The 16,331-nt window shown below is 49.3% G+C and overlaps 1 protein-coding gene across 1 annotated transcript in view; it reads left to right on the top strand.

Moving 5' to 3' along the window:
* The first annotated feature begins 6,607 nt into the window (after window positions 1-6,607).
* Window positions 6,608-16,331, top strand: part of SSH1 (slingshot protein phosphatase 1) — a 56,392-nt gene continuing 46,668 nt past the window's right edge. The window contains 2 exon segments of the mRNA XM_070385974.1: window positions 6,608-6,815; window positions 12,362-12,402. Coding sequence (XP_070242075.1) covers window positions 6,747-6,815; window positions 12,362-12,402 — 110 coding nt within the window. The 5' untranslated portion in view covers window positions 6,608-6,746.

Below are 16,331 nucleotides of genomic sequence, written 5' to 3'. Positions count from 1 at the left end.
TTTTTACTACTTGGTATCATATTTTATTTATCTGACACTCATCTGTACATGTCATGTTCTAAGACCTTTACTGAAATTGATTCACTTAAAAATGACATATTTAAGTAGTCATATATTATATGCATATGTTAACATGTGTTATGGCAAATCTATTCACTCACAAGCTGTTTGGCTTTATCTCCCACCTGATTGGACTCCACCAAGGACAGTGAGTCCTCTGCTTGTTCCCTGAAGGACCCCAAATTCCCAGACTGGTGCTCAGTGGAGGATGCACGCATGCTCAGTCATGTCCAGCTCTTTGCAACCCCATGGACCGTAGACTGCCAGGTTCCTCTGTCCGTGGAATTTTCCAGGCAAGAATACTGGAGTGGGTTGCATAGGCACTCTGTAAATTGTTGTCTAATGAATTGAGTGAATGTGAAAATGATATAGTGCCCAAGAATTGGCTGCAACATATTGTATTATGACATTCTAATAACTTTTTAATAGTTGTTAAATAACACAATTTTAACTGAGTAAAATTTTAAGATCTAATTGACTTAATTGAATGATTCACAAATGGGTAGAATGCCATCCAACAAGTAGAAAGACGCTCTGAGGAGCTGGACAAAAAGGAAGCCTTTTATAGCAGAAAGGGGAAAAGAATGAATTGTTTCAGGCTTAGGAAACCTACCTATGAGGGACAGAAGGGGGCTGTGTGGCAGATTACCTCATTGGTACTGACCAGAAAATTCCAGAGTGACCAGTTAAGACTACGTTCCTGGAGGACGTTGTAACTGCAATTAGGCTAGATATTAAGTCTTGGTTTGCTGATGTGGGGTTTAGCCTGGTCAACTACAAATTGGCACTTGCTATTAGGACTTGCTACCTCTATAAGGATTATATCATGTACTGTAACAGCTGCTGACTTTCAACACCCCTTGAAAGGAGTTCAGGGTGGAGGGCAGAAATAAGACCCTCTGTGCTCTGGGAAAACCTGACGGAACAGGTCTTCAGATAGATTTTTTCAGGAGCTGATTTTATGGACCCAGTTCTTCCATTTCCTCATACCTAGAAAAGCACTGAAATCTTTCATGGTGATGGTTGCTCCTCATGACCAGCAGAAACCTTCCGCAAAAAAAATATGTGCTTGATTGCACGTACTTCCCCTTCACCAAAATCACGTATGTGCTGGCTTTCCCCCCACCTCTTGGGAGTAGTTCTCAGAACCATACAAGATGCTGTCCCTTGAGCTAAACAGTCCTCATTTTGCCCCAAATAAAATGTAACTCACAACTCTGATGTGCATTTTTAAAAAAAGTCAACAGCACAAGTGACTCCATTTGGGGTCTTTTTTTTTTTTTAATGCAGTATATATGTATTGTTTTATATTCATTTTCTATAGCTCCTACAACCAATTACTAGAAACTCAGTGGCTTAAAACAACAGGAATTTATTTTCTTGTATTTCTAGAGGACTGTAAGGAGATCAAATCAGTCAATCCTAAAGGAAACCAACCCTGCATATTCACTGGAAGGGCTGATGCTGAAGCTGAAGCTCCAACATTTCGGATACCTGATGTGAAGAGCTGACTCATTGGAAAAGACCCTGATGATGGGAAAGATTAAAGGCAAAAGGAGAAGCAGGCAACAGAGGAAGAATAGGTTAGATAGAATCACCGACTCAATGGACATAAGTTTGAGCAAGCTCCAGGAGATGGCGAAGGACAGGGAAGCCTGGTGTGCTGCAGTCCAGGGGGTTGCAGAGTTGGACACGACTTAGTGACTGAACAACAATAACCAGAGGTCAGAAGTCTAAAATCAAGATGATGGCAAGTCTGTGTTCTTTCTGGAGATGATGAGGAGGGAATTCACTCCTCGGTCTTTTTCTGCTTCTAGCAGCCACCTGCATCCCTCGGTTCATGGCCTTCCTCACATCACCCCAACCTCTTGTGTTATCATATCTCCTACTTCTCACTCTGATCCTTCTTCCTCCTTCTTATAAAGATCTTTGGGTTTGTATCAGGCCCACTCAGATAACTCAGGATAATCTCTCTACCTCAACACCCTTAACTTAATCACAGTTGCAAAGTCCGTCTTACCATATCAGGTAACACATTACAGGTGCACATGGACATCTTTGGGGAGCCATGATTCAGTGTACCAGAGCTTTGTTATTTAATACTTGTGAATTGCAAGTCAGTTGCTCTGAAAATGGAATTATCAGTAGCGTTCTCTTCCCTTCTCCCCTCCTAGGCTATCCTGGAAGAACCTCTGTCTCTTGTCTGAGTTCTAAAGTAGAAAAACAAGTGTCCAAGTAACCAGCTTCACCACGCCCTAGCTCTGTGACCACGGGCGTGCAACTAAACCACCCTGTGCATCAGCTTCCTCAGCCATGAAAGGAGAACCACAACCGTGTGACGAGAAATAAGCAAAGGGGTTCAAGCCGGGACAAAGCAGAGGCTTCAGGAGCCTTGATAAGGGGTACCTAATCTGGACTCAGGTCAGGGAAGGCTTCCTGGAGGAGGTGGCCCTGGGGGGTTAATGGGGGACATTCACATAAAAAACCCCTGTCCCCAACACATTTGCAAATCACTTTGCCTACCACCTAGCATATAGCAAATAACTCATTAACTGGCTATTTATAATAGTTGCAAAACTGAGACTACAAGGTTTATGATAATTAAGTAAAGTATGATGAAAAAAATAATTATGATACTGAGTGGAAAAGACTCTACTGGATGCAAGAAAACTTTGGAGCTGGGTCTTCCACAAGGTTCTCCTCCTCTGCTCCTGGGATTCCCTGAAGCCTAGACCAGGGAGCTCTCACTTTTTTTTCTCCCTGCCCCAACTCTTTACAGGCCACAAGACAAGCCCACAGGTCTTTTCAGAGCTGGATTTTCACAGAAGTGTTTAGAATGATCAAAATTTTAAATACAGACAGGGTCAGATGAAGACAGGATCAGTGAAAGTGCCGTATTGGAGCCTGAGGCAACGGGAAAGCCCAGTAATACAGTCCCCATCCCATTCAAAATGCTGACATTTTGTTCATTGAAGATTTGTGGCATACGTTTGATTCCTGAAACTATAACCTTTCTCTGATATTCCCTGGTAGTCCAGTGGTTAGGACTTGTGCTCTCACCACCAAGGCCCGGGGTTCAAACCCTGGTCAGGAAACAGATCCCACAAGCCGTGCAGTGTGGCCAAAAAAGGTGGGAAAAAAGGAAAAAAGTATGTAGTCTTTCTCTTGGTTGAATTTTTGTTGTTGTTGTTTTGGTTGCCCTTTACCTTTTGGGTTCTCACCCTGGTCCCAGCCCAGTTCCTGAGGTTTTTCTTAGAAACATGTGACAAGACAGACAGTTGTGACAATGTTAAGAGAACTTGCCATGTGCCTGGGGGTAGGTGAAGGGAGATGTGACATCCTGGGAAAGTGCTGAGTCCAGTCTAGGGAGCAGGGAGGGATTTTTGGAGGTGGTGTCTGGCAAGAGTTAATGTGGGAGGGAAGAGGGCCCCTCAGCTGTAAGAGGAAGTGAGAATGGGTGGGGATGGCCTCTGGATCAGTGGGTGTGGGTAGAGAGGTAAGCAAGGCCAGGGTAGAAAGATTAGGGTTTAGGTGTTTTTTGTTTTTTTTTTAATTGTAGTATATAGTTGATTTACAATGTTGTGTTAATTTCTGCTGTACAACAAAGTGATTCAATTATACACACACACACACACACATATACATGTATGGGCCTCAGAGGCAGCACAGTGGTGAAGAATCCGTTTACCAATGCAGGAGATGCAAGAGACTCAGGATTTGATTCCTAGATCAGGAAGATCCCCTGGAATAAGAAAAGGCAACCCATGTCAGTATTCTTGGAAAATTCCATAGACAGAGAAGACTGGTGGGCTACAGTCCATGGGGTCTCAAAGAGTCAGACATGACTGAGCACACACACACGTGCACACATACACACAGACACACACATATATACATTCTGTTTTAAAATATTCTTTTCCATTACGGTTTATCATAGGATACAGAGTATCTGTGCTACACAGTAGGACTTTGTTGTTCACCCATTCTCTATATAAAAGCATACATCTGCTAACTCCCATCTCCCACTCCACCCCTCTCCCAACCCCTTCCTCCTTGACAACCACCAGTCTATTCACTCTGTCCATGATTCCCTTTCTGTTTCATAGACTGAATCATTTGTGTCATATTTTAGACTCCATATATAAGTAATATCATATGGTATTTGTCTTTCTGACTTACTTCACTACGATAATCTCTACTTGCATCTGTGTTGTTGCAAATAGCATTATTTCATTCTTTTTCATGGCTGAGTAGTATTTCACTGTGTATATGTATACAGAGGGTAAGATATATACACAGCGTAAGATGGTTGGATGGCATCACCAACTCAATGGACATGAGTTTGAGCAGGCTCCAGGCATTGGTGATGGACAGGGAAGCCTGGCGTGCTGCAGTCCATGGGGTCGAAAAGAGTCGGACATGACTGAGCAACCGGACTGACTGATAATGCCCTAACATATAAGGAAAATTCATTATGATGAAATAACATCCCTGGAGGACACAGGAAGTCTCAGTAGTATGTCTGTCTTTTATTTTTTTTTCTTCTTTTGAAATATAGTCAATTTACAATGTTGTGTAGAAGTGTCTGGGTTTGTTAAATTTTTATTTATTTATTTATCTAGGCCACATGGCATGTGGGATCCTAGTTCAATCACGAGGGATCAAACTTGTGCCCTCTGAAGTGGAAGCTCGGGGTCTTAAACACTGGACTGCCAGGGAAGTCCCACGTGTATCTGTTTTCAAATGAATGTGTTCAGAATTGAGAAGTAAGATAGTCATCAGTCAATTGAATACTGCCCATAATTTTGTCTCATGCTTGACATTTAAAAATAGGTGCTAAATAAATACAGCAGTCTGTCTACCAAGATGCCAATGTGTTGGGTCAGCTTCTCCAATATTAGGAGTTATGTTTCCCTCCATAAACTCTGTTTCCCAAATAGTGAATAGCTCCTGACAAAACTCTCAAACAAAACAAAGTATATTCTGCCCTCTGTTTAAACATAGTTGCGTTTCTGAAAATTCAGTGAAAAATACTTTGTGTTGACTTATCAAATGGAGTCAGATAATTATGAACGGTGCTTTCGCCCACACAGGAGTCTTATGGGAATTGAGCAGTTCTTCTTGGGAGTTGGGAAGGGTGGAGGGCACTGTCCAGTGAACTGCAGGACTTTCGCATTTTTAGCATTTCCAGCTCCTGCCCTCTAAACGCCAGAACCACCAACAGCTCTCCCCATCTGCCAAGACATTCAAAAATATTCACACAAATTTAAAAAGAAAATGAAGTGGGGAGAGGGGAGGAGGACTTCCTTGGCAGTCCAGTTAAGACTCCCTTCTTCCACTGCAGGGGGCATGGGTTCATCCCTGGTGGGGGAACTAAGATGTCACATTAAAAAAAAAAAAAAAATAGTCCTAACCACCCCCCACCCGCCACAAACCCCGTTGAGAAGAATGATACTGAGGGAATATGGAGGAGGTCCCAGCCCCTGGATCTAGGGGAAAGAGCGGGAGTATCGCCCAGGCTGCCTGTGTTGCTGGTTTGGCAGTGAGATGCACGGGGCAAGGACTGGACCAGTAAATGTGCAGATGCGTGCGTGCTGGGGCTGGGTGAAAGAAGAGAAGTAGGGGATTTGGGTGAAACTGACGCTAAATCAAGCCACCCTTTTAGTATCTTCCTCCATGTCTCTCTCTCCCCTCCCTATACTGGTCACCTCCCCCCAGGACAACAAGAGCAGCCCATCCCTGGCCTCCCTTCACGCCTCTGTTCAACAGTCCATTCTCCAAGCCTTAGCCAGAGCTTTCTAGAGAGCACCCTGACTCCCTCTTCCCCATCCCTAGGCTCCAGCGGCTGATGGAAATCTTTCCGTTTCCGGCCACTGTGCAGGCTCTCCCCCGGAGATCACGCCCAGCAGTCAACTCCCACCCTCACCCGTTAATCCTGCTCATCCGTCAGGTCTGAGAGCAAATGCCCCCTTTTCGGAGACGCTCTCCCTAACTTCCCAAGGTGTTAGCTGGGTTTCTGGACACATGGTAGGAATTCATATAAAAAGACGGGCAAAGTGAGTTTCTAGCAATTTAATTTACCTTCATCAAATCCCCTAGGGCAGGTCAATTCTGTGTTGTTCACTGTCGAATACTCCATGCGGGGTACTTAGTAAGTGCTCAATAAATATTTCATAAACGAATGAATGAACGAACATACGAATTTATGCACACCCCTCCTCGAGGTTCAAGGCGCAGGGACGAGCAGGTTTTTATTTTCTGTCTCTATGCCTGCTTGCTCCGCGCATTCCAAGCTGCGTGGTCACGGAACCTCAGTTTCCCGGCCTGCGCAGGGGATGGGCCTCTTGGGGAGGACTTGCTCGCCGACGGGCGCGCACCCGCTTCGCACTTGCGCTCGCGGGATGCGGCTGGCTGGCCTGGGCCTCCCGCCGCCCCTCGGGACTCCCGCGCCGCGCACGCGCACGCGGGCCCCGCGTGGGCCACGCCCCCCGCCCGCGCTCAGGCCCGGCGCGCGCCGGCGCGGGGGCGGGGCGGCGGCGGACGCCGACGGGGAGGGGCGGGCCCGGCCCGGCTCGGCCCGGCCGCCCGCGCGCGGCTCTTGGAGCGCCCCGGGCCCGGCCCGGGCGGCGGCGGCGGCTTTAGCCGGAGGCCTCAGCGGCGCCTGTGTGCCGTACCGCACCGCAGCCATGGCCCTGGTGACCCTGCAGCGCTCGCCCACGCCCAGCGCCACCTCCTCCTCCGCCAGCAACAGCGAGGTGAGCCCCGGGCCCGCGGCCCTGGCCCGGCCGAGCAGCCGCCGCGCGAGGCCTGGGCCGCGAGTGCAGGGCGCGGGGCGCCGGGGGCTGCGCCGGGACAGCTTTGAGGGGTCCTCGGGCCTGCGGGCACCCCGCTGGACGACCCCCTCCCGGGTAGCCGGCCTGGGGTGACTGCAGTGAGACTGTGCAGTGCCGGTGTACCCCCGTCTGGGGTTGACTCTGTGTGTGACTCCTGTGTGGGGGGTGACAGTGTGTAAGTGTGACCCCCGTCTGGGGCGTGACTGTGAATGTGTGACACTGCCCCCTCGCCCCGTCAGGGGTGACTGCAGGGTACTTGTCCCAAGACTGGAACTCCTGATTGGGTAAACTGCGTGAGATGCCGGTTCTGGGATTCCGGACCCTGAATGCCTCCTCCTGTGTATTCCGGCCTGTCCCCTGGGGGCCGGGCCTGTGTAGTGATAGTGGGGAGAAGCCGCAGGGGTGCCCCTGTGAAGGTGTGAAATTGTTCCCCGTAGTGCACGCCCCTGGCTGTGGGTGTGAGTGGCAGTCCCTTGTCGCTGTGTGACAGTGAGCTCAGGGTGCTGGGTGATGGTGTCTTAGGTTTCTGTGTGCAGCTCAATCTGGATTCTTCCTGTCCTTGATATCTGCCCAGGCTGGGTGTTTAAGTGAAGCTGGCTGTATGGCCGAGGCCGATTCTGGGTTTCCTGTGATCGCCCCGGTGCTTTGAGGGGCTGAATGTGCCTCTCTGAGCGGTGCGGGTTTCTCTGGGTCTGTGTGACCCAGCCTGCCTCCTTCGCCCCGAGTCACTGGGGAATTTGTCCTCTGAGCCCACAGCTGTGCTGGACCGAGCTCGGCTGGGCCTCGGGCCTCCGAGCAGGAGAACTAGTTAGGGTCTTGGGTCTAAACTCAACATCCGTGGCCAGGCTGAGTGTTGACCCATAGACACCGCAGCTGGAGGAGGAGACGGGAACTGTTTATAGAGAAGGGAGAGGAGGCTGCTGGGGGAGGGCCCTGCAGGCAGGCCCAGGAAGTGACCCTGCCAGCATCAGGGCAAGTCAGGCCCCTTCTCCCTGGGGGAAGTTGACTGATAACACTGATAACGTTTGTGTGTGTCTCTGAGAGAAGAGGACCTGTTTGGGGTTTAACAGCCCTGCCTGTGGGGCCGGCTCCTGGTGGGCAGCTCTTCAGCCTGTTTCGTTGGGACTGGCAGGAACATTTCTCAACCTGGCTGCAGGGTTGAACCTCACAGCCCTGGCCCTCTCAAGGAGAGGCCGTTCATGAGTTATCTTGCCTGCAGACAGAAGGTTCTAACAATCCCTGCTCTGCATGGCAGCCAGTGGCCTGCAGCTGGGAAATGAGTGCGGCAGCTTTTCACTTCTCCGCAGAGACATCTGTTCCCTTACATCATTTCTACTACCGCTGTCTTGCAGTTTACAAAGTACTCCTCTGCACTTAATTTCATGGTCCCTTCTCAAAAACAACGGGTGAAGAAATCAGCTCCAGGAAGAGGTTATTCGGACAGCCTATCAAGCCTGAAAGTGAAGTGAAAGTGAAAGTCGTTCAGTCCTGTCGGACTCTTTGCAACCCCGTGGGCTATACTGTCCATGAAATTCTCCAGGCCAGAATACTGGAGTGGTGGGTTAAAACTGAAGTCGCTCAGTTGTGTCCGACTCTTTGAGACCCCGTGGACTGTAGCCTACCAGGCTCATCCCTCCATGGGATTCTCCAGGCAAGAGTCCTGGAGTGGGTTGCCATTTCCTTCTCCAGGGGATCTTCCCAACCCAGGGATTGAACCCGGGTCTCCTGCATTCCAGGCAGCCGCTTTAACCTCTGAGCCACCAGGGAGTGGTGGATAGCCTATCCCTTCTCCAGCAGATCTTCCCAACCCAGGGATCAAACCCAGGTCTCTCACATTTTGGGTGGATTCTGTACCAGCTGAGCCACCAGGGAAGCCCAAGAATACTGGAGTGGGCTATTCCTTCTCCAGTGGATCATCCCAACCCAGGAACCAAACCAGGGTCTCCGGCATTGCAGGCAGATTCTTTACCAACTGAGCTATCAGGGAAGCCTGTCAAGCCTAGGCCTCTGATTCTAAACCCCACTTTCCTTGTGTTACTTTGCATCCAGTCTACTTCTGCTGTAAATACGTTAAAAAAAATTACTATTTTTTTTTGACTGTGTTGGGTCTTTGCTGCCCCAAGGCATGTGGGATTTTAGTTCCCTAACCAGGGATCCAACCTGCCTCCCCTGCATTGGAAGGCGGATTCTTAACCACTGGACCACCAGGGAAGTTGCCACATGTAAAACTTTTGATTATTTTATTTCTTTAACCAAGATGGGATTCACATACCATAAATCCGCCATCTTAAAGTGGTTTTTAGTACGTGCCCAAGGTTGACCAGCCATCACCACACATTCCAGAACGCTTTCATCACCCCCAGAAGAAACCTCACAGCCCTTCGCCATCACCCACAGCCTCCCTCCCACCCACTCCTGCCCTGCCTTGCCCTCATCAAACTGTAGGCAACCACTAATGTTCTTTCTGTTTCACAAATTTGGCGTATTCTGGGCATATCATGTAAGTGGAATCATACACTGTGTGGCCTTCCGTGTCAGGTCTGTTTCCCTCAGCCTCATGTTTTCAGGGCTCATCCGTGTTGCAGCGTGAGTCAGAACCCCGTTCCTTTTTATGGCTGAGTAATATTCTGTTGTGTGAATGTGCATTGTGTTGGGCCTTGGGGTTGTTCCCACTGAGTATATTTTCACTTTCACTTTCTGGGCTTCCCTGGTGCCTCAGCCTACAATCCTTGGGTCGGGAAGATCCCCTGGAAAAGGAAGTGGCTACCCACTCCAGTGTTCTTGCCTGGGAAGTCCCGTAGACAGAGGAGTCTAGCAGGCTACAGTCCATGGGGTCGCAAAGAGTCAGACACGACTGAGCGATTAACACTTTTTTCTTTTCAGTATTCTACTGTATGGTTGTACCTTTTGTGGGACCTTAGGATTATTTTCCCTGAGCATATTTAAAATTATTATATAGAAAGCATTATTTTCACCAAGTGCCAGTGACCTCCAAAATAATAAAACTCAGACAGCTCTTCCTTACCTTGAGTAAATCAGCAGCATTAGTGGCTCCAGGAGCTGGCAGAGCCTGGGATGTTCCCCGGAAGGTGAGGCATCTTCCAGGTGGGGTGAGGCATGAAGATGCAGGGAGGAAGGGAGAGGGTAGCGTGTGTGCCATCTCTGAGCCTCTGGTCTGACCTTCCTCTGGTTACTTCCCCTCTTTGGGCCCCAGCTCATCCGAAAGTTCCGGCTTCCCTCTCACATGTGTTCCTTGGCATAGGTAGCTTCCTTCTCTGGAATAATTGATCTCGCATCGCCTTTCATCCCAAGACCCTTAGGGAGTGAGAATTAAGTGATTTTGCATCCCACCCCATCACTTCCTTACTCCTCAAAATGCGCATCCTTCGTTGAGTCAGAAACATTCAGGTCACTTCTTTCCTTCCCCAACCCGTGGTCCTGCCTGGCGTGGAAACTAAAGGAAGTCACAGCCCAACCCGCAGAGCAATGCTTCCCTCTTTGGTTTTGTTCCTTTCCCCTCCATCTTTATCTCATTTCTATCAATTTACCATGAACCTTGTCTCATTTTGTGAAAACAAGCAGAGAGCCCAAGAAGAGAGAAAGCAGTAGCTTTCAGGAACTGTGATTTTTGACCCCCATTCAAGGTAACTCATTTTCACGGGTGGATCTCCAGTTGCTTTGGGGAGGGGAGTATCGGATCAGGGTTTTTCAACCTCAGCATTGCTAACGTTGGGGCCAGAAAACCCTGTGTTGCAGGGGGCCCGTCTTGTGTGTTGCGGCGGATGTAGCAGCACTCTGACTGCTACCCACTAGATGCCACTAGCATCCTCCCAAAAAAGGCTCCGGCCTTGCCTGGCATCGCCTGCCAAGAGCAGTGGTCCCCAGTTGAGAACCACTGGGTTAGACCCAACAGTCTCTTCTGAGTTTGTTCCTCTGATCGTGTGAGTTGTTTCATGTATGTTTCACTTCGGGGCCGGAGCTGGTGGCCCTGTGGTCAGCAGAGCCGTCCCTGGTGTTTCCACTTCTCCTCCAGCATGGGGTGGGGAGCATGAGAATGAACTGATGCTCTCTGCCTCTGCCCAGTGCGATATGTACATGATCTTATTACAGCGTGGGGATTCCAGGACCCTGTGCCAGGCTCGTTCATTGGTGAAATTGCCACCTGTGTGTGTGTCCCTGGCTGCCCGGAACCCTCCACACATGACCTTTTCCCACCACTGCCAGCTTCTGTCTGGTTTCTGTCCTCAGTCAACCTTGCGTCTCTCGCAGCCATCGCTGCTTTCCAGGTTTCTCTCTTTCCCTTTCAATGGGCCCTTCTGTGTAACATAGTAAACATGCCAGCTCTCAGTGGTGGAAAGTTGTTGGGGTGTGTGTTTTCTTCTCATTTGAGTTTTCTCCTTGAAAGAAAAAGAAAAGAAAAATTACAGTTGGGGCTTAAATCATGGTTACTTTTGGAGCCTTTAACCCTCCTGGTCTTGTAACCTTTAGAAGATATTAAATATCCCTTTCTTTCATGTCTGAAAATACACTAAGAGCCTAGAAAGTTTTATATTAAACATGAAAGCCTTTTTGAGAACTTACCAAAAGCTTTGAGACCCCCTGACAGCCTGATCCTAGCTACCTTCTGTTAAGAAAGACTTGCCTGGAATGGTGGTGGTGGTGGTTTTTTAAACTTGTGTGTTGTGGCTTAATATGGTGTTAATCATTTGTGATTACCAGGGGGTTGGGATTGAGGTGAGGGGGAAATGGATAAAGGCAATCAAAACATATAAATTTCCAATTATAACATAAATAAGTAATACAGACACAGTATACCACATGATAAATAAAATTAACACTGTTGTATGTTATATTTGAAAGCTAGTAAGGGAGTAAATTGTAAGAGTTATGAAAAAAAAGTAATGGTGTTGATCACTCAGCTATTGCTTAGATTGAAGAAGGAAACAGAGCCTCTTAAAACTTCACCTCCTTCCCCTAAAAGAGAAAAATGGGGGACTTCTCTGGTGATCCAGCGGTTAAAGACTCTGCGCTTCCAATGCAGAGGACACGGGTGCGATTCCTGGTTGGGGAACTAAAATCCCACATGCCTGCATGTCCAAATAAATAAAATTTAAAAGAAAGAAAAACTGGATGAGCTCCGAAGCAGCACTGGAAAAGGGAGAGCTCAGGGCGGAATGAATGTGTGGAGTACCTGGGCTGGCTAGGAACACTGCGTTAGCAGGCACCCATCTGCGATGCCTTGGAAGGTAGGCGGGAAAACATCAGGAAACTTGAACATTCCTCCACAGGAATTCTTCAGGGGAGCAGCAGAGCAGGACTGGTCTGGGAAGGGTGCGGTGTTTGGAAGGAGCCAGGTTTCCTGGACATTTGTACCTTTTGCAGACACCAGAGCAGAAAATGTGAGCCTTGTGTCCGAGGCTCATTGATAGCCGCGTCTGGGCTGTGACATTCTCTTCCTTTCTCTGCAGTTGGAGGCCGGCAGCGATGAAGATCGCAAGTTAAACCACAGGTAAGCAGGCTTCACATTTTCACCCTGGAGTCTTTCTTCCAAGCAGGTAAGAAATACTCTTGTGCCTTTCCAAAAGGGAGAACCCTGGAGAAAGACTACACCAGCTTTTCAGTAGTAGGAGGGCTTTACAGATGAACAGATATTTAACTGTAAACAGCTTTGATAATTATGTAACATTCAGAGAAGAAGAAAAATAATTGCCAGTATTCCACCACCCTGGCTTTGCCATAATGAGTATCTTTACAAACTTCCTTCCAGGTTTTACCTCTGCTTTAAAGAAAGTAATCATTCTAATATGTTCTCACTTTTCCATCATGCTTTTGGGAGGGTATTCGTTTTGAGGTAAGTACATTGCTGATTTGAAACAGACATTCAACCCCTCAGTTTATTAATTTAGGATGTGTGTGTGTGTGCACGTGTGCACGTGCCTGTTGAGAAGTTTCTTAAGCTTGTAGTCCTCAGTTGCTATATTCCCAAGTAGACACTAGAAATATGGCTGTTTTTCTTTTCCAAAAATTGGGTGTTTTGTTGGCTTGCAGAAGCTTTAGTAGTTTATTATATAATGCATTCTTCTGTTCCAATGATCTGGTCTTAAACCCTGGCTCTTAAGAGTTTAAAAAAGTAAACGGCTAGATTAAGAAAAAAAAAAAGAAGAAACCGCACAGAATTTCAAGGATACTGTTCTTTTATTTATTATTATTATTGTCTGTTTCATCTTGGGAAGGGGAGGAGAATTAACTGGAAGAGGAAATATGTGTTGAGAAGCAAGGGTCAGCCATTCATTGCTGAGAGCAGACTTTCCTCCTGGTTAAACGCACACACAGGAGTGGTGGAGCTCCACCTTGCCTGTCTGTGAAGTTTCCTGTGTGTTTGAGGGAAGGAGGCACCCTGTTTTCTAAAATTCACGTGTGCAGGAAAATAATCGTCTTAGTACAGTGGCCGGGTCCTCGTTTTCACATTACACTGGAGGAGGACCAGGCGCTGTGACACATCTCCTCCTTTAAACTGGGGGTTCTGGTTGCTCAGAGTCTCGAAGGCCAGAATCAGCCGGATTCCCAAGTGGGGGCAGTCACGGTCCATGTTGAGAATCAGCCGGTGGAGGCTGGGAGGGGAGTGGAGGTCTGCTCCGGAGACTGTTGGGGGAGGGAGATCAGGGCGGAGGGCCTGTGGAGCGCCCCGCGCCCCCAGCTCGTCTCCAGCCGTTCCCTGGACTTGGACTCTCTTCTCCCCCTCAAGCTGGTCCCTTTCTTCCAGGGCTCTTCCCCAGGAGATGGCACTTCGATGGTCTTCGGGGCAAAGAAATATTTCGTTTTTTATTTGCCCTTCCTGCGCTGACAACATAGCACTTTGAATTGTTTCCATTAATAAAGAACTTACAGCTGGCAGTGATAGGAAAATGTGTATGTGCTGCTGGTCAATAAAAGGCCCCGTTCTTTGTATCGTTTGGAGCTGAAGAGGGCCATTCAGAGGGAAGTAAAGGCAGCTCTCTGCGGGACCACATCTCATCCTCACAGCAACCCCAGGAGGAGGGGGTATTCCCACCCTCCACCCCCCAGGTCGCAGGTTGCATTCTAAGTGGGGCCTCCATTGGACAATGGAGTTTGTCGTAGGACTCATGTCATAGGACTCATAACACGTGAGTTTGTCATAGGACTCCGCCTTTCCAGGGAACAGTTTCGTGATTCAGTTGGACACCAGTGTTGCAGGTCAGGCATTCGACTTGCTGAGGTCGCCTAGGTGGTTGGAGGCAGCATCAGGGCTGCAACCCAGGACCCCTGCTGACTTGTGACGGTGCCTCCCGGGAGGTCAGATCACCCTGGTGACCACCGTGAGTCCTTCTTCGCTGCTCTCAGTGCCCAAGGCCATCGTGAGTGCTGGGAGACCCAGGCTGGCTCTGGGTCTGATCCCTGACCTGGGCTCTGATCCTGTCCTCACAAGCGTCCCCTTTCTTCTGCTCTTCACTCACCTTGACATTCAGGCCCCGTTTCAGGTAGAGTACAGAGTCCTGCTGTCTAGCCCTCTGAGCCCAAGGAGAGAAGTGCTGAGGTCCCCGTGTAAGCGGCGTGACTGCAGTTCATTGGCATCTGCGTGGGGATTTGCGTTTCCAGACCTCTGCTCTCTGAGCTTCTCCTCGAGAAAAAAATGTGTGGAATGGCTGGTCATTCTTTACTCTCTGAGGGGAGGAGAGTTGGCGCGAGGAGGTCTCTGCTTCACATTCATCCTGAAGTTAATCTGACCTGATTTGGTGTCTAAAGGGTGCTGGGGTGGGAGAGAAACTGGGGCCCGCAGGGTCCTCCTGTTCCCTTGCCCCTTTGTCTACCCTTAATGGACAGTTTCATCTTGCGGATCCTCCAAGAAGTGATCTTGGACCCAACGTGTAGCCAGTGAACTGCTGAGTTCGTGGGTCAGATCTTTCTCACCCTGCCCTCTTCCCCACCGCCTTCCCCGCTGGGAGCACCATGGTCAGGCCCGGTTCACTGAGGGGCCGCCCATCAACCCATCCTTGGACCTCAGTTTATCATCCAGCTGTCAGAGGGCTGGCAGTCTGGACATGCCCCCAGCTTCATCCTCCTGGTCCACACAGCCTTTTCTGCCTTTCAGCCTCACCGCTGGCCTTTCCTTGCACGGACGTGCCGTTTTTGAGTTCTACCACTGCTCCCTGACCAGGCTTCTTCTCTAAGCCAGTTTCTTTTCCAGTTGGCCGCAGTCCTCACGGCCAGCTCCGCTTGCTTCCCCGCAAACCTCTGTGGCTTCCCTGTCCTCAGCAGGTGACTCCTGGTTTCTTTCTGGTACCACACCTGCCTTCCCTGGGCAAGCACCTGGGTTTTTGTCTCATCCCTAATTGTTGGGGCTTCCCTTAGTGACAGGGTCTTAGTTCTCCACCTGCATGTAGCATTTCAGGAAGCTTAAACGTATTAACTTGGTTTTGATTCTGCAGTAAATTGCATTCGTGTACAAGAAAGACATTTGGAGGAAAGATAATGGGGTTCGGAGTCTGGCTCTTGCACTAGTAGAGATGCCCACACACCTCTAGGAATTACTGTATCTCTGTAGGTCTCTGTTCTTGTATCAGTAAAACAGATAAAGTGCTGGTCTTTCAGGGTTGACCAGTAGTTTGTACGGAGCTCCCTGCCCAGAGCCAGGTCCATGATGGGTGTGGAGGACAGTGGCCGTGACTGGTCTTCAGACGATGGTGTTCCATCAGTGTTAGTTTCACAGCCCAGCAGTACAGGGTCAGACTCCCCGCAGGCACCAGGCCCACTGCACGGGGGCTGGGAGGGCCATCCCCGTGGATGCCCGGTGACTCGGACCAGGGACCAGCCTGCATCGCTCACCGGGTGATGCCCCCGTACGATGGGAACAGGAGTGCACCTCTTGCAGAATCTTGACTGTCACCCAGTCAGTTTCTCTGAAGGCCTGGGGGCCATCTGGGGAGCCGCTGTCCGCCTGTGCAGAGGGAAGATGAGGGACCCAGAGCCTGCACCGAGCCCTTACTCCCCCTCTGCCCTGCCCGCTCTGTGTGCAGCCTGCTGCTGGCCTCCGGCAGTCCCCTTTGGGAAACTGCACCGTTCGGACTGTGGGAACTGGTGAGCAGATGGCTCTGCCACAGCAGCCCCTGGCTCCCTCGCCATCCTGGGAGCTGCCTCGGTCTGGCAGGAGACTCAAGTGGTTGTGTGCCAGGCAGGGCCCCCGGGAGGGAATAGGGTTGTGTTGTTTCCAGATGGTGGATCTGGAGTGAATGTTTTGCTGCTTTTTTTTTTTTTAATCCAGCTTTTCCAAGTCAAGCACGTGAAATGATCATTAGAGTTCTTTTAATTTCTTTTCTTGCTTGCCCAAGCAAACACTTGGGCCAGAGCAGCAGGATTTTATCTTCTCTCTTTTACCCAGTTTTAGTGGGAAACTGAACTCCTGTGCACCCGCCTTTCCCT

This window comes from Bos mutus, chromosome 17, assembly GCF_027580195.1.
Source record: "Bos mutus isolate GX-2022 chromosome 17, NWIPB_WYAK_1.1, whole genome shotgun sequence".
Classification (NCBI taxonomy): Eukaryota; Metazoa; Chordata; class Mammalia; order Artiodactyla; family Bovidae; genus Bos; species Bos mutus.
Note: the sequence above shows the minus strand (reverse complement) of the source record. Positions and strands in the feature narration are given on the sequence as shown.